General features: G+C 42.0%; 3 protein-coding genes across 7 annotated transcripts in view; 2 read left to right on the top strand and 1 right to left on the bottom strand.

The window, feature by feature from the left end:
• The window catches only part of LOC115206789 (protein yippee-like 2), a 30,058-nt gene extending 26,442 nt beyond the window's left edge, over positions 1-3,616 (bottom strand). Inside the window, exon 1 of the mRNA XM_029773986.1 lies at positions 3,600-3,616. Within this exon, the coding sequence (XP_029629846.1) occupies positions 3,600-3,616 (17 nt within the window). The remainder of the gene's footprint in view (positions 1-3,599) is intronic.
• Positions 3,617-6,039: 2,423 nt separating this feature from the next.
• LOC115206150 (gastrula zinc finger protein XlCGF26.1) lies at positions 6,040-9,572 on the top strand. 3 transcript variants are annotated; one of them, XM_029772800.1, is made up of 5 exons: positions 6,040-6,335; positions 6,745-6,892; positions 7,137-7,207; positions 7,298-7,373; positions 7,503-9,572. In XM_029772800.1, exons 1-5 carry the CDS (start codon positions 6,171-6,173, stop codon positions 9,041-9,043), a joined length of 2,001 nt encoding a protein of 666 aa, XP_029628660.1. In that variant the 5' UTR covers positions 6,040-6,170; the 3' UTR covers positions 9,044-9,572. The 3 variants fall into 3 exon arrangements, with proteins under 3 accessions (XP_029628660.1, XP_029628662.1, XP_029628661.1); XM_029772802.1 differs by having other exon boundaries at positions 6,040-6,389; XM_029772801.1 differs by having other exon boundaries at positions 6,040-6,532.
• Positions 9,573-13,750: 4,178 nt separating this feature from the next.
• On the top strand, positions 13,751-22,863 carry LOC115206141 (gastrula zinc finger protein XlCGF26.1-like). Of its 3 annotated transcripts, none has more exons than XM_029772775.1 (4): positions 13,751-13,927; positions 19,349-19,613; positions 19,729-19,811; positions 21,093-22,863. In XM_029772775.1, exons 1-4 carry the CDS (start codon positions 13,907-13,909, stop codon positions 22,500-22,502), a joined length of 1,779 nt encoding a protein of 592 aa, XP_029628635.1. In that variant the 5' UTR covers positions 13,751-13,906; the 3' UTR covers positions 22,503-22,863. The 3 variants fall into 3 exon arrangements, with proteins under 3 accessions (XP_029628635.1, XP_029628636.1, XP_029628634.1); XM_029772776.1 differs by lacking the exon at positions 13,751-13,927 and adding an exon at positions 13,936-14,025; XM_029772774.1 differs by lacking the exon at positions 13,751-13,927 and adding an exon at positions 13,936-14,198.
• Positions 22,864-23,120: the final 257 nt, after the last annotated feature.

Genomic DNA, 23,120 nt, shown 5'->3' with positions numbered 1-23,120 from the left:
AACCTCAACTTCAACATACTCTCCTGCAACCCGCCTCACCCAGTGTGGCATGGATCTGCTATTTTTTATACCTTAGAACCGGAACCCCCAACAGAAGCTAGCCAGCTAACTAGCTACTAGCTAGTAGTCAGTTAGCCACTGCTAGCGGTCATCAGCTAGCCTCAGCCCAGTCAACTCCTGCCAGTCTGCACAGCGCGATTCAACCCAGAGCATATCGGACTGCTTTTTCTCTACCACATCTCCACATCTCTGGATTCCTACCGCAGACTCTGAACCTTTTCACCTGGATCATCGCAGCTAGCTAGCTGCTATCCAAGTGGCTACTCCTGGCTAACGACTCTGTCGTTAGCAAGCACCAGTTAGCCTGGAGCTAGCCTCGTGCTAGGCCTATCTCCCGGCTAGCTGAAGAGGTCCATCAGCCACTTCTTGGGCTACAATACCTATTTTGCCAATTGGCCTGGACCCTTTTACTGCCGATCCATCACGACTGGTCTACCGATGTAATCCGCCCGAGGGGGTTTCAACAGGCTCCTCCGTCGCAACGTCCCCTGAAGGCCCATCTGCTAGCCTGCTATCCGCAGCCCACTAGCTGTCTAGAGCATATCGGACTTCTTCTTCTCTACCACATCTCCACATCTCCGGATTCCTACCGCAAGCGCTGAACCTTTACACCGAATCATCGCAGCTAGATAGCTGCTATCCGAGTGGCTACTCCTGGCTAATATCTCTGTCCCGAAGCAAGCACCAGTTAGCCTGGAGCTAGCCCCGAGCTAGGCCCACCTCCCGGATAGCTGAAGAGGTCCATCAGCCAATTTCTTTGGCTACAATACCTATTTTGCCAATTGGCAATACCTATTTTGCCAATTGATATAGCCCTTGGTTCACCCCAGACTTGACTGCCTTTGACCAGCACAGAAACATCCTGTGGCGTTCTGCATTAGCATCGAATAGCCCCCGAGATATGCAACTTTTCAGGGAAGTCAGGAACCAATATACTCAGTCAGTTAGGAAAGCTAAGGCTAGCTTTTTCAAACAGAAATTTGCATCCTGTAGCACTAATTCCAAAAAGTTTTGGGACACTGTAAAGTCCATGGAGAGTAAGAGCACCTACTCCCAGCTGCCCACTGCACTGAGGATAGGAAACATTGTCACCACCAATAAATCTCCGATAATTGATCATTTCAATAACCATTTTTCTACGGCTGGTCATACTTTCCACCCGACAACCCCTACCCCGGCCAACATCTCAGCACCCCAGCAGCAACTTTCCCAAGCCCCGCTTCACCCAAATCTAAAAAATCTGGATCCCTACAAATCAGCTGGGCTAGACAATCTGGACCCTCTCTTTCTAAAATTATTCGCCAAAATTGTTGCAACCCCTATTACTAGCCTGTTCAACCTCTCTTTCGTATCGTCTGAGATCCCCAAAGATTGGAGAGCTGCCGCGGTCATCCCCCTCTTCAAAGGGGGAGACACTCTAGACCCAAACTGTTATAGACCTATATCCATCCTGCTCTGCCTTTCTAAAATCTTCGAAAGTCAAGTTAACAAACAAATCAACGACCATTTTGAATCCCACCGTACCTTCTCCACTATGCAATCTGGTTTCCGAGCTGGTCATGGGTACACCTCAGCCACGCTCAAGATCCTAAACGATATCATAACCGCCATCAATAAAATACAGTACTGTGCAGCCGTCTTCATCGACCTGGCCAAGGCTTTCGACTCTGTCAATCACCGCACTCTTATTGGCAGACTCAATAGCCTTGGCTTCTCAAATGACTGCCTTGCCTGGCTCACCAACTACTTCTCAGATAGAGTTCAGTGTGTCAAATCGGAGGGCCTGTTGTCCGGACCTCTAGCAGTCTCTATGGGGGTGCCACAGGGTTCAATTCTCGGGCCGACTCTTTTCTCTGTATATATCAATGACGTCACTCTTGCTGCTGGTGATTCTCTGATCCACCTCTATGCAGACAACACCATTCTGTATACATCTGGCCCTTCTTTGAACACTGTGCTAACAAACCTCCAAACGAGCTTCAATGCCATACAACACTCCTTCCGAGGGCTCCAACTGCTTTTAAATGCAAGTAAAACTAAGTGAATGCTCTTCAACCGATCGCTGCCACTCCCGCCGACTAGCATCACTACTCTGGACGGTTCTGACTTAGAATATGTGGTGTCTGGTTAGACTGTAAACTCTCCTTCCAGACTCACCATTAAGCATTTCCAATCCAAAATTAAATCTAGAATCATCTTCCTATTTCGCAACAAAGCATGCTTCACTCATGCTGCCAAACATACCCTCGTAAAACTGACTATCCTACTGATCCTTGACTTCGGCGATGTCATTTACAAAATAGCCTCCAACACTCTACTCAGCAAATTGCATGTAGTATGTCACAGTACCATCCGTTTTGTCACTAAAGCAACCTGTACGTGCTCGTTGACTGGCCCTCACTACATATTCATCGCCAAACCCACTGGCTCCAGGTCATCTATAAGTCTATGCTAGGTAATGCCCTGCCTTATCTCAGCTCACTGGTCATCATAGCAACACCCACTCGTAGAACGTGCTCCAGCAGGTATATTTCACTGGTCATCCCCAAAGCCAACACTTCCTTTGGCCACCTTTCCTTCCAGTTCTCTGCTGCCAATGACTGGAACGAATTGCAAAAATCACTGAAGCTGGAGTCTTATATCTCCCTCTCTAACTTTAAGCATCAGCTGTCAGAGCAGTTTACCGATCACTGTACCTGTACACAGACAATCTGTAAATAGCACACCCCCATATTATTACTGGGGTACAAAAGAGCAAGAGGGTAAGTATCTCTACTTGCACATCATCATCTGCACATCCATCACTCCAGTGTTAATGCAAAATTGTAATTATCTCGCCTCTATGGTCTATTTATTGCCTACCTCCCTCTTCTACATTTGCACACACTGTACATAGATTTTTTTCTATTGTGTTATTGACTATACCTTTGTTTATGTGTAACTCTGTGTTGTTTGTTTTTGTCGCACTGCTTTGATTTATCTTGGCCAGGTCGCAGTTGTAAATGAGAACTTGTTCTCAACTGGCCTACCTGGTTAAATAATGGTGAAATAAAAAATTAAATAAAACATTTGAGCTGTTCTTGCCATAATATGGACTTGGTCTTTTACCAAATAGGGCTATCTTCTGTATACCAACCCTATCTTGTCAACACATAACTGATTGGCTCAAGCGCATTAAGAAGGAAAGAAATTCCACAAATTAACTTTTAACAAGGCACACCTGTTAAGGGAAATGCATTCCAGGTGACTACCTCATGAAGCTGGTTGAGAGAATGCCAAGAGTGTGCAAAGCTGTCATCAAGGCAAAGGTTGGCTACTTTGAAGAATCTCAAATATATTTTGATTTGTACAACATTTTTTTGTTTTGCTCGGAATTTTCGCTACTCCACTGTATATGATGATATTGATATTGTCAGCAGGCTGGATTACGTTAATGCGCTCGATTCTCCCATACGGTATTCCTGCCTGCGACTGCTGGTGGTGCAGTATCAGGCCACGCGTAACGTGTAATAATAATAACAACCAGCTCCACTGCAGACCTTGCCATCCCATCCATGCCCGCAACATAAACAACCAGCTTGCAACATTCTGAACCGCATTGGGCAATCCAATTATAAAAGCCTATTCAACCATAATGGTCAAACATTTCATTATGCAACTGAAATTTAATTTAAGAATTATTATGACAGCAAACCATTCCCCATCATAACACGGGAATGGTATATATATATACACGTTATGGCAATGATTTACATGGATTTACCTTTGAATAGAAGAAAAATATATGTTGATCACTTAAAAAGTCGCACCTCCTCGTTTTCCTCGTAGCAATGCCAAACCTAAAACCTTCTTCGCATTCCTTTCGAGGTAAATTTCCTCTTGCCTGGCAAGTCGTGCAGACGCAATGCTTTCAAGCGCGCGGTGCCCAGACCGAGTTTGACGTAATTGCACAGAACCACACTGTACTTCGTCTGGAGACAAATTGACAGCTGTGTCCGCCAACCAATACAACGATAATGCATAGCAACACTGCGCTTATTGGTTATGAATAGACAGGAGCAACCAATACTCTTGTTCGTAATGTTAGGCTGGCTACCTGCAGTTCTTTTCAGTTTTAGGACAGAGACAGATACAGACCTGTATTAAAGAATTTGCTGAGGAAAGCTATATCATTCAGAAATTGTGTTGAAATTATGTAAATAGGCAGAATAGGCATAACTATGGACTTCAACAACTCAACTTTTGATCAAAGATTAACCCTTCATATGACTTGTTTTGACGTTTGGTGGACTCTCCTTGCAACCTACTTCAGGGTTTCCCAAACTCGGTCCTGGGGTCCCCACTGGGTGCACGTGATTTGGTTTTTGAATCAGCTGTGTAGTGCTAGGGCAAAAACCAAAACGTGCAAAACGGATAGTTAGTTTACAATCTTTATGTAACTGATTGCTGCCTCCTAGTGGTGGTTTTGAACACACTCAAGACAAATGAGGTGAAAGTAAAGGTTGTGTGTGAAAGCAGATCAGCACCATCTGATGTTTCCTAGCTGTGACGAAGTTCATAGTGAAAGGTCTACACCCCTTTGAAACAGTGGAGTCCAAGGGCTTTAGGTAACAGTCAGTATATATTGAGTTGTATTAATTTTTAGGATCTAGTAGTATAAATGGGTTGTATGTTAGTCCCATCACTCCACAATACAAAACACAATAATTCAAAACGATAATTCAACACATGAAACAACCTTTTTTTTTTTTACTGTAGGGAGATGAGCAAGGCCCTCACCCCCAAATATACCCTTCTTCCAGGAGTTAACTCGGTGACACATTAATTCCTACCTGGTATAGTGTAGAAAAGGCCAATGTGATCACTGAGCTGAAGGATGTGCCAAAGCTGGCCATCACATCAGACGGGTGGACCAGCCTCTGTCAAGACCACTATCTCACTGTTACAGTGCACTATACAAGCCAGGGCAGTGTAAAACAGAAGGTCCTCCACACCAGGACAGTGTACAAATCGCAAATTGGCAAAGTAGTGGCAGAGGAGATCTCAGACATTCTGAAAGAGTTTGAGATCGAGCCGAGCAAGATTGTAGCTGTGACTGTTGATAATGTTGGCAATATGGATGTTGCCATCAAGAGGCTACACATCCTGAAAATAGGATGCTTTGTGGACACATTGAATCTGGCAGCGCAGCTCCATTGATAAATGGGCAGCATGAATCAGAGCAGTGGTCATGTGGTTCAAGAGATGTGGTCTTCCCTGTGGCTCAGTTGGTAGAGCATGGTGTTTGCAACGCCAGCATGGTGTGTGCAACGCCAGGGTTGTGGGTTTGATTCCCACGGGGGCCAGTACAACAAAACAAAATGTTTTAAAAAATGCATGAAATGAAATGTATGCATTCACTACTGTAAGTCGCTCTGGATAAGAGCGTCTGTTAAATGACTAAAATGTAAATGTAAATGTAATACTTGTGGACGTGCTGTTTGATAGAAACAATCTAATTTCTTTCCAAATGGCTTCAACATCTATAAACTTGACCTCAGTTTAATGGTAATTTAGCCGCAATCCTGAAAGACACGAGACATAGATGCGTTGCTTTTTCTGTTGAACATGCCATATTGTTGTATATTTTATTATTTAGATCCTATTTGAAATCTTTACTGACTGATGTCTGGTGATTGTTGTAACATACCATATATTCGGATGTTAGTGGGATATAAAGCCTAGCGATGGGAAAAGATCGTTGGGGCAGTAACCCGAAACTTTCAAATCCCCGAGCTGACTAGGTGAAAAATATGTCGATGTGCCCCTGAGCAAGGCACTTAACCCCATTTGCTCCTGTAAATCGCTCTAAGAGCGTCTGCTAAATTACTAAAATGTAAATTTCCAATTATCGCACTTGTTGGACTTTTATTTTGAAACTGAAAAATGGCACAAGAAGTCTATATATGACGTATTAGAGACGTTCTAGAAGCACCAAGGCTGCCATTTTTGTCTGTTGAGACGTGTAAAGGGGCCATCAAGCAACTTTTGATTCAACTAGCTATCTTACTGGAACTAAAGAAGTAGAACAAAACTGTTAATTTTAGTATTAGATTGAGGACACAATTTCAATGGATTACGAGTCATTTCAATCACAAGCAACTTCAATTTTGGCTATTGTTGTTGAAGCGTCGGTGACAGAAATGTGCATAGTTGAGCATGAAGCGTCAAACATGGCATCATGTAGTGAAATATCTTGCTCTGGAGATGATGGTGCTCAAAATGTCAACACAGGGGTGGGTGTCTTCCTACGCAGCCAGTTAACTAGTTTGGACTCCGTTTAGGACGAGGTTTGCATAACAGTACCTAATGTAGCCTATTCCAAGCTAGCTAGTTGTTCGTTAGTCTTACATCTTAACGTTCCGATGCTCATTTCATGCATTTCACTGGCCAAGTCCTAACTTCAGGGGTCAGGAGGACTCGACACTCACTGGTATGATGGCCTACAGCCCAAACTGGTTTTGGAACCACTGCTTTACTAGATGTCCCTAGTTGATGTCACTCCCCGATAACACACTAAAGATCAAACTGGGGGATATGGGGTGTTGTTTTTTAGGATCAAACTGGGAGATCAGGTCATGATGTGGATGTGATATTAGGTAGCCTAATATTGCTTCGCCACGATTTTCTTCCCATTTCCATCAGGCACGGCTTGTCTCCATCATGCACCTGTTGATGAAGGAAGCCATTCGAAAGTTATGTAGGTTATTCACAGAGTGTACTACAATTCTACAAAATGAAAATGAGACCCTGAAGAATAAGCTGGAATTAATGGTGACACCACTGCAACAGGGTGAGATCTGAAATAGAGTAATTCTGTGTTAACCAAGAGTAATCAGTTTGGTTAGTTGGGAGTGTGTCTGAAATCCATAGGAAATCTCAGATTGTAAAAATCTGAAATACAACATTAAAATCTAAATAGCTAGAATACCATGCAGAGCATTAGATAAACTGTACTATGTACACATATTAATCTGATTTCACATGAAAGAGAAACAGGGTTGAAATAATTCCAGCTATTTCCATTTCTCTTTTAGGTTATGTTGTGTCTCCTGCCAGTGCAATGAAAGATGGGGAGACCTCGGCATCATCAGAGGAAGACTGCGAGGTGGGTAGATTGTATTTCATCAAACCATGCCAAATGAGAAATTGTAATAGGAAGTCTGTTTTTACTGTGTGTGTATTTGTCTGTTGGCAGGAGGATGACTCAATTGACTGTTCCATCAAGGAGTGTGATATCTCAGGAATCAATGTGACATCAACCAGCGGAGAGGGTAAAACTCTTTGATTGTGTTCTCAGTAATTCTGCTCAGTATACATCTCAACTGTATTTAGATGCTTATTTTGCTATTAACAAGAGGTTTATGTGGCTTTCTTTGTGTTTGCACTCTATTTGGCCTTAGGTTCTGCAGATGTTGATAATGCACGCAGAGAGAGTTCAAGCACAGACAGTAACCCCCCTGCAGGAGACCGAGAGGAAGTAAAAACAGAGCCCACATCAAGAGACCCGGAAATTGGCGTTGAACACATCCATGATGCTCTCACTGATGGCACACTGGTCAAAACAGAGGGCAATGGAACAAATGAAGAAGTTTCATCTGCTGATGTAACAGAAACTACAGAGCACAGCAGCCCCAGAACAAAGCAGATCTTTCCCGAAAGGAAGAAATCCTTTAACTGTGACCAGTGTGGGAGGCGTTTTCATCTGAGCAGCTTGCTGAAACAGCACAAGCGAGTTCACACGGGAGAGAAGCCTTTCTGTTGTGGCCAATGTGGAAAGAAGTTTATATACTTAACTTCTCTCAACAAGCATGTCTTGGGTCACTCAAAAGGGAGGACTTTTGGCTGCACAGTTTGCGGAAAGACGTTCCGTGAGGAGAGAGCACTAAAGTCCCACGGGTTTGTTCATTCAGAGGCAAAACCATTCAACTGTCTGACTTGTGGACAGGGTTTCACAACAAGAAACAGTCTTATGGTGCACCAGAGAATTCACACAGGTGAAAAACCATATAGCTGCACTATGTGTGGAAAGAGTTTTGCACAATCCAGTTACCTCACGACACATAAGAGAACACACTCCCTCGACAAGCCATTTAGATGTGCTCAGTGTCAAAAGGGTTTCATGACTGAGCGGGCATTGAAATCTCACCAGGTAGTGCACACAGGACTGAAGGCATTTAAATGTGAGATATGCGGAAGCAGTTTTGGTCACGAGGTCAACCTTAAAAGACACAGTCTGATTCACACAGGGACTAAACCGTTCAGCTGTAAGGTATGCGGAAAGCAGTTCAACCAATCCAGCACCCTCAAAGGACACATGCAGGTACACGAAGGATTGAAGCCCTTTATGTGTGACATTTGTGGAAGAACGTTTGTATACAATTATGCTCTGAGAAACCACCAGCAGACACACATGGATGATGAAAAGAAGGACAAGCACAGGAAACCACAAAGTTGTGAGATATGTGGGAAGTGCTACAGCTCCATTGGGACGCTTAAAATACACCAGCTGCTTCACACAGGTGAGAAGCCGTTTGTTTGCTCTACATGTGGGAAAACCTTCACCCAGCGAGCTGCTTGTGTTATACATCAGAAGGTTCACACTGGAGAGAAGTCTCACATGTGCAGCGTGTGTGGGAAGAGCTTCAGTTTGCCAAACAGTCTTAGACTACATGAACGAATTCACACTGGCGAGAAACCTTACACATGTGTAACTTGTGGGATGACCTTCCGTATCAGCGGTAACCTTAAAAGGCATATGCGTGTTCATACAGGAGAGAGGCCCTTTAGCTGTGAAGTATGTGGGAAAATGTTCAGCCAAGCTAATAATGTCAAAGCTCACATGCAGGTCCACAAAGCAGAAAAGCCATACTCATGTGACAATTGTGGAAAAAGCTTTGCCTATGTAAGAAATTTCAAGGAACACAAGTGTGTCAATAGATAACCATTTGCAGCACTGTGAGGATTGTATCACAACATTTGTAGTTTGGGGTGCCTACATGTTTGACAAGTAAGGATCAACTTTTATTAAGAGAGTGGGCATTAAAAATGAATTCTGTTAGTTTTAGGGTTGATGATGCTGTAAACTGATATCTGGGCATTTGTTGAGCAGGAAGATGACATGGTCTCAGTATTATCATTCCAAGATATTTATTTGTAGCAAAACCTTTTTTGTTCTTTTGCACTTTTTATCAAATTGCATAAGCTTATTTTTTCTTTAACGGACAGATAGAAATGTACTGGGGGGAGGGGGGTCCAAAATAAGGGAGGGTTGTCAATTTAATTTTTTTGCTTTGGGGAGGGTTGTGTGGGTTTTTTTATTGGGCAAAGGGGAGAGCAGTGTGTTTTTTGGGGGGTGGGGGGGGGTTTCTCCCTGGTTTACATTTGCTCTTCTGCTTATATTTTCCGTATAGACAAGGGCTTGTGGAAGAATGTTTGATATTACACTAATAAACTTTTGAAATGTTTTGTGACGGTTTGGTATGATGTGGCTATAATTACGCTTTAGCTACTACAAGCATATGATATGAAGGCATTGCACCCCGGAACTCCAACTGACTGACAGTGCAACTTGAGGTGAGGTCTATTTCAGGTCTACCAGAGTTACTCCTATAATCTAACAATATAATGCTTATCTTTATAAAAAATATTCTGATCGAAATTTACAAATTAGCCCCCGTCTGTACATCTATAGCAGACGCTATAGCCTACAAAGAAATACATTGTGAAGCGAGTGCAACACTAGGCTGGTAGGGAGTAAGGCACATTAAGTGCTGAGCGTTTTTAAAAAAACAACATTTTATTAAGTCATTATAGTCTATAAATTGCGCATATAGGCTGTCAGTTACTTAGGATTAAACACAAATTAAATGAACAATTCCTAATTAGGCTCAGTCTACAGTGACTAAATACATTTTTAGAAACACCAGTTTGGCCAGAGTCTGGCTTTAGGCTCATGCGATGGTGCCGGGAGAGCATGCTAGCATCGAATAATAACCTCTCCGCACTTGCAGAGCCACTGGGGATGCTTAACACTCTTTTGGCTACTCTTACCAGGCTGGGCAGAGATGCAGAGTAAAAAATATATATATATACAGGACACACCTACTCAATCAAGGGTTTTTCTTTATTTTGCCTATTTTCTACATTGTAGAATAATAGTGAAGACATCACAACTATTAAATAACACATATGGAATCATTTAGTAAGCAAAAAAGTGTTAAATCAAAATATGTTATATTTGAGATTATTAGAGTTACCAGCCTCAGAAATTGCAGCCCATATAAATGCTTCATAGAGTTCAAGTAACAGACATCTCAACATCAACTGTTCAAAGGAGACTGTGTGAATCAGGCCTTCATGGTCGAATTGCTGCAAAGAAACCACTATGAAAGGACAGCAATAAGATGAAGAGACTTGCTTGGGCCAAGAAACACGAGCAATGGACATTAGATCGTGGAAATCTGTCCTTTGGTTTGATGAGTCCAAATCTCTGTGTCTTTGTGAGACGCAGAGTAGGTGAATGGATGATCTCAGCGTTTGTGGTTCCCACCGTGAAGCATGGAGGAGGAGGTGTGATGGTGTGGGGGTGCTTTGCTGGTGAGACTGTCTGTGATTTATTTAGAATTCAAGGCACACTTAACCAGCATGGCTACCACAGCATTCTGCAGCGATACACCATCCCATCTGGTTTGTGCTTTGTGGGACTATCATTTGTTCTTCAACAGGACAATGACCCAAAACACACCTCCAGGCTGTGTAAGGGCTATTTCACCAAGAAGGAGAGTGATGGAGTGCTGCATGAGATGATCTGGCCTCCACAATCACCAGACCTCAACCCAATTGAGATGGTTTGGGATGAGTTGGATCGCAGAGTGATGGAAAAGCAGCCAACGTGCTCAGCATATGTGGGAACTCCTTCAAGACTGTTGGAAAAGCATTCCAAGTGAAGCTGGTTGAGAGAATGCCAAGAGTGTGCAAAGCTGTCATCAAGGCAAAGGGTGGCTACTTTGAAGAATCTCAAATATAAAATATATTTTGATTTGTTTAACACTTTTTTTGGTTACTACATGATTCCATATGTGTTATTTCATAGTTTTGATGTCTTCACTATTATTCTACAATGTATAAAATAGTAAAAATAAAGAAAAACCCTTGAATGAGTAGGTGTGTCCAAACTTTTGACTGGTACTGTATATATACAGTGCCTTCGGAAAGTATTCAGACCCCTTTACTTTTTCCACATTTTGTTACGTTACAGCCTTATTCTAAAATAAATTAAATAAAAAATGTTCCTCATCAATCTACACAAAATACCTCATAATGATGAAGCAAAAACAGGTTTTTCAACATTTTCGCAAAATATAAAACAGAAATAACTTGTTTACATAAGTGTTCAGACCCTTTGCTATGAGACTCAAAATTGAGCTCACATTAGAACACAGTGGCATCCATCATTCTTAAATGAAAGAAGTTTGGAACCACCAAGTCTCTTCCTAGAGCTGGCCGCCGAGCCAAACTGAGCAATCTGGGGAGAAGTGCCTTGGTCAGGCAGGTGACCAAGAACCCGATGGTCACTCTGACAGATTTCCTCTGTGGAGATGGGAGAACCTTCCAGAAGGACAACCATCTCTGCAGCACTCCACCAATCAGGCTTTTATGGTAGAGTGGCCATGCGGAAGCCACTCCTCAGTAAAAGGCACGACAGCCCACTTGGAGTTTGCCAAAAGGCACCTAAAGGACTCGGACCATAAGGGAACAGGATTCTCTGGTCTGATGAAACCAAGAGGGAACTCTTTTGCCTGAATGCCAAGCATCACGTCTGGAGAAAACCTGGCCACGTCTCTACGGTGAAGCATGGTGGTGGCAGCATCATGCTGTGTGGAAGTTTTTCAGCGGCAGGGACTGGGAGACTAGTCAGGATTGAGGGAAAGATGAACAGAGCAAAGTACAGAGAGATCCTTGATGAAAACCTGCTCCAGATTGCTCAGAACCTCAGATTGGGGTGAAGGTTCACCTTCCAACAGGACAACGACCCTAAGCACACAGCCAAGACAATGCAGGAGTGGCTTCGGGACAAGTCTCTGAATGTCCATGAGTGGCCGGAACTTGAAACCGATTGAAAATCTCTGGAGAGACCTGCAAATAGCTGTGCAGCGATACTCACCATCCAACTTGACAGAGCTTGAGAGGATCTGCAGACAAGAATGGAAGAAACTCCCCAAATGCAGGTGTGCCAAGCTTGTAGTGTCATACCCAAGAAGACTTAAGGCTGTAATCGCTGCCAAAGGTGCTTCAACAAAGTATTGAGTAAAGGGTGTGAATACTCATGTAAATGTGATGTTTCAGTTTTTTATTTGTAATATATTTGCAAAAATTTCTAAAAACCTGTATTTGCTTTGTCATTATTGGGTATTGTGTGTAGATTGATGAAGGGGGAAAAAAACTATTTAATCCATTTAAGAATACGGCTGTTATGTAACAACATTTTGAAAAAGTCAAGGGGTCTGAATCCTTTCCGAATGCACTGTATGTATTATTTTAACTGACAAATAAAATGAATCAATCAATCCAAACTGTGCAGCAGCCAACTGATGAATGAAAAGAGACATCTGTTACAAAACGTTTAAAGACATTTGGAGATTGTCAAGCCAAGCCTTCAATACTGGGTAAGCCTACAAGGTAGGGAGGGATGTATTTTCCATTTGTTGAGATTGACATAATCTATTTATTTTGGTGTTGAAAACGCAAGCCATGTTATTGAAGTGCTCTAAGTTGTCGGTATACTTTGTTTATTGGTTGTGTGGTGCATTGGCACAGAAACCTGTTGGTGGAAAATTTGTTGCATAGGTTTTATATAATTATAAATATGGCATCAAAATGTACATCTGATTTCCCCCTAGCTGATCATTGTCTGCAGCCGGCTCTGATCGTGAAGTAATAAAACAGGCAGGGAGAGTCTCGTCTGCGGTGGTCGGCGAACCCTCAACCTTCTGGCCCCTAGCCCTGTGTGGAATTGACAGAGCCACAAAAGCATGTTATATCCACATTTATAATGACATGGTCGTTACAGTTATTGTTAATTTTGGTCGTAAACATTCTTTTGAGTTAATTCTATGGAGTGAGAGGGTGTTACATTTATTTTACAATACAAGGGGAGACTCATGTGATTTTTTTTTGTTAATGTTGTGGAGGGGGATGCATCATTTTTTTATGACACCTTGAGTTGGACCATCCCATCCCCCCCAGTAAATTTTGATTTGTCCCTAACCTACATTAACGTTCCCCACACACCTGCAAAGCAATTCCTGGATTCTTTGGATGTGCAAGTACATTTCACTTATGTCAAAATAAAAATTTCCGTTGGCAGGAGACTGTGTGATGACTGAGTTTTTGATGCATTTGTTTGTAATGATTTCTGTGATTTTTGTAGTGTACGAAATATTTTTATGTAACACAATAATCACAATCGACCAGTACATTTGCCACCAACATCACTCTTTCCCATACAGCTAGCTCATTTATAAGTGAAAACAAAGTTACCTTTATTTTGAAAGACTAAAAGCGGTTGTCACCACACACCCCAGCCACAAAGTCATAAACCCCGCCCATTTGTACAATTTATCTTCTGGGTTTTTAAACTTAACCACACTGATAACTCAATGCCTAACCCTAACCTTAAATTAAGATCAAAAAGCAAATGTTTGTTTTAATGAATTTTTATGATATAGCCACTCTGACTTTCTGGTTGCAGTAACTAGTGGAAACCACAAAAAACCATGCCTCGACCCGGAAGAACATGTGACCTATGCCGATCGAGTTGTTTCAGGTCAGTCGGACAACAACACTGCTAACAGCACTAGTTACACTTATTTTGTAGCTAACGTGACAAAGCGCTAGGCCAACAGCGCGTATTTACGAAGATTTGTAAGTCCGTTGTGATTTCGACAAAAATGTCAGTTTTGCAAGGACAGATTAGCTCCATTTTGGAGATACTGGTTAGCGCGACTGTTACAGAAATTAGCAAAGTAATCGAGGGTTCTGCCTCGTCTGAAGTGCCAACAACGGGAGATAACGCGAGTGAAGCCCCAAACGAACAGGTATATCTGCTGATTGTGTAAAGTAAGGCATTTTGTAAACTAGCCCGGTAGTTAATTGTACCGACGTTACAGCCTCCACTCCACTTTGGGGCGTAATCATTACGCCGAAACCGTTTACTCCAAACGGAAACCGCATACGAGAGTTTCTATTGGACAAATTCAAGAAGAGACCTACCCATTTCGTTCTGTTTGGTTCTGCGCTATGCAGAAATCGCTCCGCCATTTCATAGTTGCTAAAATTCTGATAGTTCGCCTAGTTTTAGTTTGTGACAATTAAGTATAGACTATAGTTGCTTGTTTGTAGAGAATCATTGTACCATCTAAACCGCTGTGAAATCTCTTCCATAACCAAAAATATTGTGGAACTTTCACTGGGGATTGGGGTACCTGTGCATTTTGCCCCCCCCCCCCACCGCGATAGGTTTGATGAATTCACCTCTGAAGGTGAAATGTGTACTTACATTCTGAAATCTTGCTCTGATTTATCATCCAAAGGGTCCCAGAGATAACATGAAGTGTTGTTTTGTTAGATAAAATCATTTTTCATATCCTAAAAATGTCCATATAGCATGCACGATCGATTTTGTATTTCCACTCGTTCAATTTGCAAAGAAAGGAATCTGTGAAAATCTAACCCTAAACCTTGTTTCAACCAGTCAGATCACGTTCATATGTATTCCTCAGAGATCCTAGAACATAACCAGACTTCACTATATCATTAGGGGTGTAGTATATCCTATAGGACACCAAATTTGGTCAGGGAGTGACGCCTTCATGGCACGCCGATGACACGGCCGGTCTTCATTTGATCGACTGTATCTTTGTCAAATAAGCACCAATCGGGGTCATTCAAAGCTAGCTAGATAGCCAATGAGCTGGGCTTTACGGGAGTATCCGGAGTATCTGTCTCAAAATGTAGATGCTAGCCTTTTGCGAAAGCATGCCTTTTCCTTTTGGACAAAAATTATACAGTTAGTCAGAAGTTTACATACACCTAAGCCAAATACATTTAAACTCAGTTTTTCACAATTCCTGACATTTAATCCTAGTAAAAATTCCCTGTCTTAGGTCAGTTAGGATCACCACTTTATTTTAAGATTGTGAAATGTCAGAATGATTGTAGAGTGATTTATTTCAGCATTTATTTCTTTCATCACGTTCCCACTGGGTCAGAAGTTTACATACACTCAATTTGTATTTGGTAGCATTGCCTTTAAATTGTTGGGCCAAACGTTTCGGGTAGCCTTCCACAAGCTTCCCACAATAATTTGGGTGAATTTTGGCCCATTCCTCCTGACAGAGCTGGTGTAATTGAGTCAGGTTTGTAGGCCTCCTTGCTCGCACACGCTTTTTCAGTTTTGCCCACAAATTTTCTATGGGATTGAGGTCAGGGCTTTGTGATGGCCAATCCAATACCTTGACTTTGTTGTCCTTAAAAAATAATATTTAGCTCCCCCACTTCTATAACCAAAGTTGCGCCCCTACCCCTGACTATCAGTAAACAATTTGCAACCAAAAAAAATGTGGTGTCTGGTTTGCTTAATGTAAGCAATTTGAAATGACTTTTACTTTTGATACTTAAGTATATTTAAAATCAAATGGTTTTGGACTTTTACTCAAGTAGTATTTTACTGTGTGACTTTTACTTGAGTAATTTTCTATTAAAAGGATCCGAGTCTTTTTTTCCAATTTTCGCCTAAAATGAGATACCCAAATCTAACTGCCTGTAGCTCAGGACCGATCCCGTAGAGGTTAATCTTTACTTTTACTCAAGAATGACAATTGGGTACTTTTTCCACCACTGGTATTTACAGTTGTTTGTAGCTGGTGTACAAAAGTACAAGACGCAAAAACGAAACTAAAGCACGGGAAACATAGAAATAGCTCACATAGAACAGATCTACCGCCTCTTATGCTTGCTTTCAATGAGAATGACAGATCAATGAGAAAGATAGATCTATAACTCATGCCTTTGCAGATGAATTAAGACTGTTTTAGGTATGAACCGGTCCACGGGGTTACAAGTCTATTGCGGCTGCATACAATGCGTTTGGGATGGTAAGATGAAACCATCAGTATCGCCATCTGACAGCCTTTGGGCTACATTCTAAACTGAAGACCATGATTATTGGAGTTGGGTGTCCGTTCCCAAAGAGGAAGAGGCGAAGCGAGAGGGATATTTGGGATCAAGTTTCGTAATGATTAGTTTGATATAAGTAGGACACGTGACATCCCTGCAACTTTGAGCTGTGCCTGGTCATCACTAGTTACAGCCACAAAGTCATAATCCCTGCCTAGTGCTACAATTTCTCTTCTTAAAATGTGATTTTAAAGTCTAGCCCTTACCTTGGCCACACTGATAACCTTAAAAAAATGTTTCATACATTTTGATGATGATAGCCAATTTTGACTTTGTGGCTGGTGTAACTAGTGGAAACCATTGTGCCTCTTATTCACACCCATATCTGCCCTGTCATTGGCTAGAATGGTCCCACCTGACCTTTGCTCGTCCTGATCTTGCCGCCTCCTGACTGCCTTACATTTTTGAGGATATTTATTTTCATTGTTACAGTGGCCACTAGAGTATCTGATCAATATAATATATAGTCTGTACCATCCCTTAGCCCGCCCTACCATACCTCTGTCTCCGTATGTATGTTTAGCCCAAAAAGAGTATAGCATGTCATACTCTTTTTGGCTAGACAGCATCCGATACATGGGCTACATATAGTAAGACGGGGGTGCTTTTTCAGTTGCTCGGATGCTTTCTCGGGTGAAATGGTAGTCTCAGCCACTTGCAAATTTAAGGAAAGTTGGCGGGTACACTGTTCGGGTGCTGGAATGATTTTTGGACGAACGTGCGAAGATATTGTTTGACAATCAGATGAAAGCAAGACTGTTTCTGTTCATGCCACATTAAAAGGTAATACATTTTTACAGTTTAAATGATTTCTTTACTATAAACCCACACTAGAACTGCTAAAGCAGTCATTTGGACTGTTCATGAATTTAAACATTTTATTACTCTGCCATTTTTAAAGTCATGCCCCTCTCCATCCTTGGCTATTCCTTAAGTCTATAAAACACACTGTCGTTGTTAGAATCATAATATCACAAACAGAACTGGTATTCTAACCAGTTTTAGGTGTCGTTTTAAGTGGTTTTCCCCTGTTGCCTTTCCTCCCGACGGTAGGGCCTGCGCCCCTCCCAATAGTTGAAGGTGCCGTGCCCAGTCGATAATCACCCTGATAATTCCCTCAACTGAACCTAAACTATACCAAAACTAATTTCACACTTATCACAACAGATCAAATAAATGAAGTAAAGTATGATGGGGAGAATGGGTGAGTGAGGGGACACGGACGATGCATAATTATGTAATCACCAATTGTGAATGAAGATCAGGGCGGGCCATTCCATTGTATTGATCTATTCTAATTATAATCAGTCCACCGAATCCATGCAGTCCTATCAGTGTACTCTGGCCTACTTGGAGTAAACAGTCAGTGAGGGCGTGCATCATTTACAATGGCAAGAAGACCAAGACAAATGGATGGACATGCTGTGTTAGCGTTGCTACCAAATCTGAATGAAAATGACTGATGGTGGGGAAGAAATTCATGTTGATGAAATCTGATGATCAGCACAAAACGTTATAACAGAGAGCAGTCCCTAAAAAACATTCTCAACAAACTCATCAGCTTTCGTTGTTTATGTGCATGCTTTAACTGATGAAGACGCACACCATGTAAGCACGAGCTGACTGTCATATCAACACTTATGTTCATTAAAAAGCCATTATTCCTTTTGTGCAGATGTTAACTATTCATCAGGCACACCTGACACTTATAATGATGTTTAGGCTACTGATGTTTTCATCATTCCACCGCATATGTTGCTGGCAGTGCGTCTCGGTGGTTGGGGTATTTTTATTTGGTTATAAAAAATGATCTGTTACTTTCGTTCCAACACATGCTTTCTTTTTCATAGTTATAACAAAGGCACTCCATGTACAATTGATTGAAACCTAGTGCGTTTTTTAATTATCTAATTTTGTGTTGAAATGTATCCTACAGTAACAAACTAATAAATGCTTTTGTCTTATTTGAAAACAAAATGTGTTCATTCTGTTACCTAAGACCTTCATGGACACAACCAAATGATTATTTTTGCGATAGTGTATATGAAATGTATTAATTGCACTGCTAGAATGTTGCAGTCAGAATGACTGCTCATTAGCTTGAAGGGGGGGTCCCTCAAGGCCCAGCGGTTTAAGGAGGTCCCATGGGAAAAAAAACATGCCCCCTATGGAAATCAAATGGCCGCCAACTGATTCGTTCTGGTGCCGGCCCAGCCTTAGCCTGGAGACCTGACATTTTGAATTTCATTAAATTCAGCATCGGGCGTAAATGATCGTTTGGATCAGGGAAGTTTCCTCTCACAACCTCTACAAGCCGGAATCTGAAATAAAATTACATTTTAACTTACTTTACCAGTTGTCTGTGCGGTTGGTCCTTTTGCAGGTAGGAATGTGAGACAATATATCCACAGGAAAGTATAATTAAATCAACTTTTCAAAGCGCTGGTAGTGTGTTCAGATTACTATCACTTGATGTATGAGCACTAGATGATAATGCATGCATACTTGCCAAGCTCATGAATGTGTTTACATGGTTCTGCGCATGCTTCAAGTGATCTGAACACACTACCAGCGCTTTGAAAAGTTGATTTAATTATACTTTCCTGTGGATATATTGTCTCACATTCCTACCTGCAAAAGGACCAACCGCACAGACAACCGGTAACGTTAAAATATAATTTTATTCAACATTCTGGCTTGTAGAGGTTGTGAGAGGAAACTTTCCTGATCCAAACGCTCAATTCAATTAAATTCAGCTTTGGGTTTTTAGGCTACCCATCCTTGACCTAGGGTATGTGTTCTACGTCTGGTTCATTTAGCTAATACATTATGCTAGTACTTGCCACAGGGTTGGCTCAACTGGAAACATGTTTGTACAATTTAGATCTGCAAGCATTTATCATAATCGCCAGAAATACTTGTCATAGACGTTTATAATGGTAGCTAGCTAGTTAAGTAAACTGAAGTTTGTTCTGTATGCCCTAAACTTGCTTTTGCTCTTTTCACTCAGTTGACCCAGTTGACCTTATTCATGGAGATGCTGGCAAAGGAGGCTGTGGACCAAATCTGCAAGCTATTCAACGAGTGCTCCTCCGTTCTGCATCTGGAAGTGTCTCGGAGTCAAACTGAGAATGAGGACTTGAAGAAGAGGCTAGATGCGTTTGAGACCAAACTGAGGACTGTCTTAGAAGGGAGTGGAGGACAAGAGAACACATCAGCCAATGGCTGCTGCAGTGAAGTCAAGATCATCCACCAGTTAAAAGGCACACAACCAGGTGAGAGTTGGCATTATTTCAGATAAGCCATCATTGGGGTTTTAGTGCTTTTACTAAAACCAGTGCTTTTGAATTCAATGCAAACCTTTTTGATTTTGACCTCAATCTTTTTCAGGCGTATGCGTTGGTGATGCAGAAGTGAAACGATCCCCCATCCTCCACCTGTGGAAAGGGAGACTTCCCTCAACTGTAAACGAGGTAGGCTTATTTGCCTAACTGACAACATTCTGTGGGAAGTTTAGATCTTGGAAAGCTGTCTGGAATTACTAGGGGGTACAGAAAGTAATAACCCATTTACTTGTCTGTATCACACAAGTATCATTATACACCATTTGGTACCAGGTAGTTACCAATTGTATTTTATTATTGGAACTGAGTACAAGAAGAAGCATTTTATCCCTTTGTGACGATTTCTGTTGTTTTATGATATTATATGGATATAGAGATATATAGGTATAGATAGATATGCAGTACCAGTCAAAAGTTTGGACACACCTACTCATTCAAAGGTTTTTCTTTATTTTACTGTAGAATAATAGTGAAGACATCAAAACTATGAAATAACACCTATGGAATCATGTAGTAACCAAAAAAGTGTAAAACAAATCAAAATATATTTGAGATTCTTCAAGTTAGCCACCCTTTGGTTGATAACAGCTTTGCACACTCTTGGCATTCTCTCAACCAGTTTCATCTGCAATGCTTTTCCAAGAGTCTTGAAGGAGTTCCCACATGCTGAGCACTTGTTGGCTGCTTTTCCTTCACTCTGCGGTCCAACTCATCCCAAACCATCTCAATTGGGTTGAGATCGGGTGATTGTGAAGGCCAGGTCATCTGATGCAGCACTCCATCAGTCCTCATGAGAGCCAGTTTCATCATAGCGCTTTATGTTTTTTGGGACTGCACTTGAAGAAACTTTCAAAGTTCTTGAACTTTTCCGCATTCACTGACCTTCAAATCTTAAAGTAATGTTGGACTGTTGTTTCTCTTTGCTTATTTGAGCTGTTCTTGCCATAATATGGACTTGGTCTTTTACCAAATAGGGCCATCTTATGTAGATCCCCCCCTACCTTGTTACAACACAACTTATTGGCTCAAATGCATTAAGGAAAGAAATTCTACAAATAACAAGGCACACCTGTTAATTGAAATGCAATCCAGGTGACTACCTCATGAAGCTGGTTGAGAGAATGCCAAGAGTGTGCAAAGCTGTCATCAAGGCAAAGGGTGGCTCCTTTGAAGATTCTCAAATATAAACTATATTTGGATTTAACACTTTTTCTTGTTTACTACATAATTCCATATATGTTATTTCATAATTTGTAGAGTAATAGTGAAGACATCCAATGTAGAAAATAGTAAAAAATAAAGAAAAACCCTTGAATGAGTAGGTGTGTCCAAACTTTTGACTGGTACTGTAGGTAGATAGATCAGACTCTAAACCTGCGTTCCATTAAATCACTTTCCCTCTCATCTCAGCACTCCAACGTGGAGGACACGATCGAGTCAGTTATTATCAAAGAAGAAGGCTTAGAAGATTACCTGTACAGCAGCACCTCAGACCCAAGTTATTTTTTAGAGAGCCAAGCCCAGGAGTTGAGTGACGCAGAGAACCCCTCAGAGGGCCCAAAGGACAAAGGCGGCGCCGGAGGGCCAAAGCATTTGAGAAAGCCAAAGATCACTGGGGCTTGTCAGGCAAGGTCCAAAAAGGAGAACCATCTTAGCTGCAAGCACTGCAGGAAGACATTCAGCAAACTGATCCAGCTGAAAGCTCACCAGGCGATCCATGTAGCAGCGGAGAAACCTTTTAACTGCAAACAGTGCGGTAGAGGTTTTTCCTTTAAACGCAGTTTGGATGCACACCAGCTGCTTCACACCGGAGAGAGACCACACACCTGTGGCGATTGTGGTAAAGCTTTCACCCTAAAGCAGCTGCTCAAGAATCACCAGAGACTCCATGCAGGGTTGAGACCGTTCCGCTGCGATGAATGTGGCAAGAGCTTTAACCGGGCCCACGGTCTCAAGATGCACCAGATTGTCCACACGGGAGAGAGGAAATACAGCTGTGAGATCTGCAAGAAGAGTTTCAGCATACCAGGAAATCTCCACAGGCACCAGCGTATACACACGGGTGAGAAACCGTTCCGTTGCGATACATGCGGGAAAAGCTTCAACCAGGCAGACACTCTGAAAGGACACCAGCGGATCCACACAGGAGAGCGGCCATTTACCTGTGAGACGTGTGGGAAGTGTTTCATTCAAAGAAGTGCACTGAAAATGCACCAAAGAACCCACGCAGGAGAGAACGCCTTCCTCTGTGTGGTGTGTGGGACAGTCCTGGCTTGCGTCAACTCTCTCAAGACACACCTTCAGGCTCACACAGCAGAGATGCCTTGTATTTGCTCAGTGTGCGGTAGTAGTCTCAGTTCACTCACTCACCTCAAATCGCACCAGCAACTCCACACTATGGAGAAGCCGCACAGCTGTGGCCTATGCAACAAGAGCTTCAAGTCGGTCAGCTACCTGAACATACACATGAAAACTCACACTGGGGAGAGACCGTTCACCTGTGACGTGTGTGGAAGGATGTTCACTCAACACAGCAGCCTGAAAACCCACCAGGCAGTCCATACTGGGGAGAAACCTTTCAGCTGTGAAACGTGTGGGAAATGTTTCAGCAACACTGGGAACCTCAACAGGCACCAGAGGATACACACTGGAGAGAAGCCTTTTAGCTGTGACCTCTGTGGGAGGAGCTTCAACCAGGGCAACAGCCTCAAAGCCCACAAACAAATCCACACAGGGGAGAAACTATTCATGTGTGACAAATGCGGGAAGAGTTTTTCCTACCTGAGGAATCTGAAAGATCACAAGTGCTACTATATCTAAAACCAATAGGCATAGCCTCGTATTGTGATGGACCACACTTGGTTTGAACAATTTGTCTCGGCATTAAAAATGCAATTATAGGTCAGTGTGTGGCATACTAACATATGAAGTGTACTGATTAGATTGGTTGCCAAAAAAGCCTTTTTTCTCCAAAGTATTTAATTTTGTATAACCAGTTGCCTTTGTGGGGTAGAAAGACTTTGAGTGGATTGGCTGGTGGTCCAGTAACTGTTCAATGGAGCAGAGCCTAATTTATTTGAGAAGGATATACATCTGTAACCTTTCTTGTCTTGTGTACCTTTTTATTACTGTTGTTATCTCGTATTTGTGAGCCAATGGTAAATAAAACTCCTGAAATGAGTCCTTTGTTGGTGTGTGTGTGTGTGTGTGTTTTGTTATCTGTGCGTATAGTCCTAACAGCTGCAACATAACATTAATGCAAATTATCGGGTGCCTATAAGTTGGTGTCCCTCTATGGCGCCTTGTACGAAGTGCCTCAGATGAGACTGATAACAGATTCGCATGGATATTACGTAACAAGGAGAAACAACAGGAAAATAAACCTGTATTTCAGTCCATTTATGGCACCGATATAGCAGATCATCCATTTCACATGAA

This window comes from Salmo trutta, chromosome 13, assembly GCF_901001165.1.
Source record: "Salmo trutta chromosome 13, fSalTru1.1, whole genome shotgun sequence".
Classification (NCBI taxonomy): domain Eukaryota; kingdom Metazoa; phylum Chordata; class Actinopteri; order Salmoniformes; family Salmonidae; genus Salmo; species Salmo trutta.
The sequence above is the reverse complement of the archived record's forward strand: the minus strand, read 5'-3'. Positions and strand labels throughout refer to the sequence as shown.

What these genes read in the sequence shown, in the direction of transcription:
- LOC115206150 (XM_029772800.1), top strand. Translation starts at nt 6,171, where the DNA reads ATGGATTACGAGTCATTTCAATCACAAGCAACTTCAATTTTGGCTATT. An exon ending in CTCAAAATGTCAACACAGGG is followed by an intron (nt 6,336 to 6,744) that starts GTGGGTGTCTTC and finishes CATTTCCATCAG; the next exon opens with GCACGGCTTGTCTCCATCAT. An exon ending in CATCAGAGGAAGACTGCGAG is followed by an intron (nt 7,208 to 7,297) that starts GTGGGTAGATTG and finishes GTCTGTTGGCAG; the next exon opens with GAGGATGACTCAATTGACTG.
- LOC115206141 (XM_029772774.1), top strand. Translation starts at nt 14,052, where the DNA reads ATGTCAGTTTTGCAAGGACAGATTAGCTCCATTTTGGAGATACTGGTT. An exon ending in GTGAAGCCCCAAACGAACAG is followed by an intron (nt 14,199 to 19,348) that starts GTATATCTGCTG and finishes CTTTTCACTCAG; the next exon opens with TTGACCCAGTTGACCTTATT. An exon ending in TTCCCTCAACTGTAAACGAG is followed by an intron (nt 19,812 to 21,092) that starts GTAGGCTTATTT and finishes CTCTCATCTCAG; the next exon opens with CACTCCAACGTGGAGGACAC.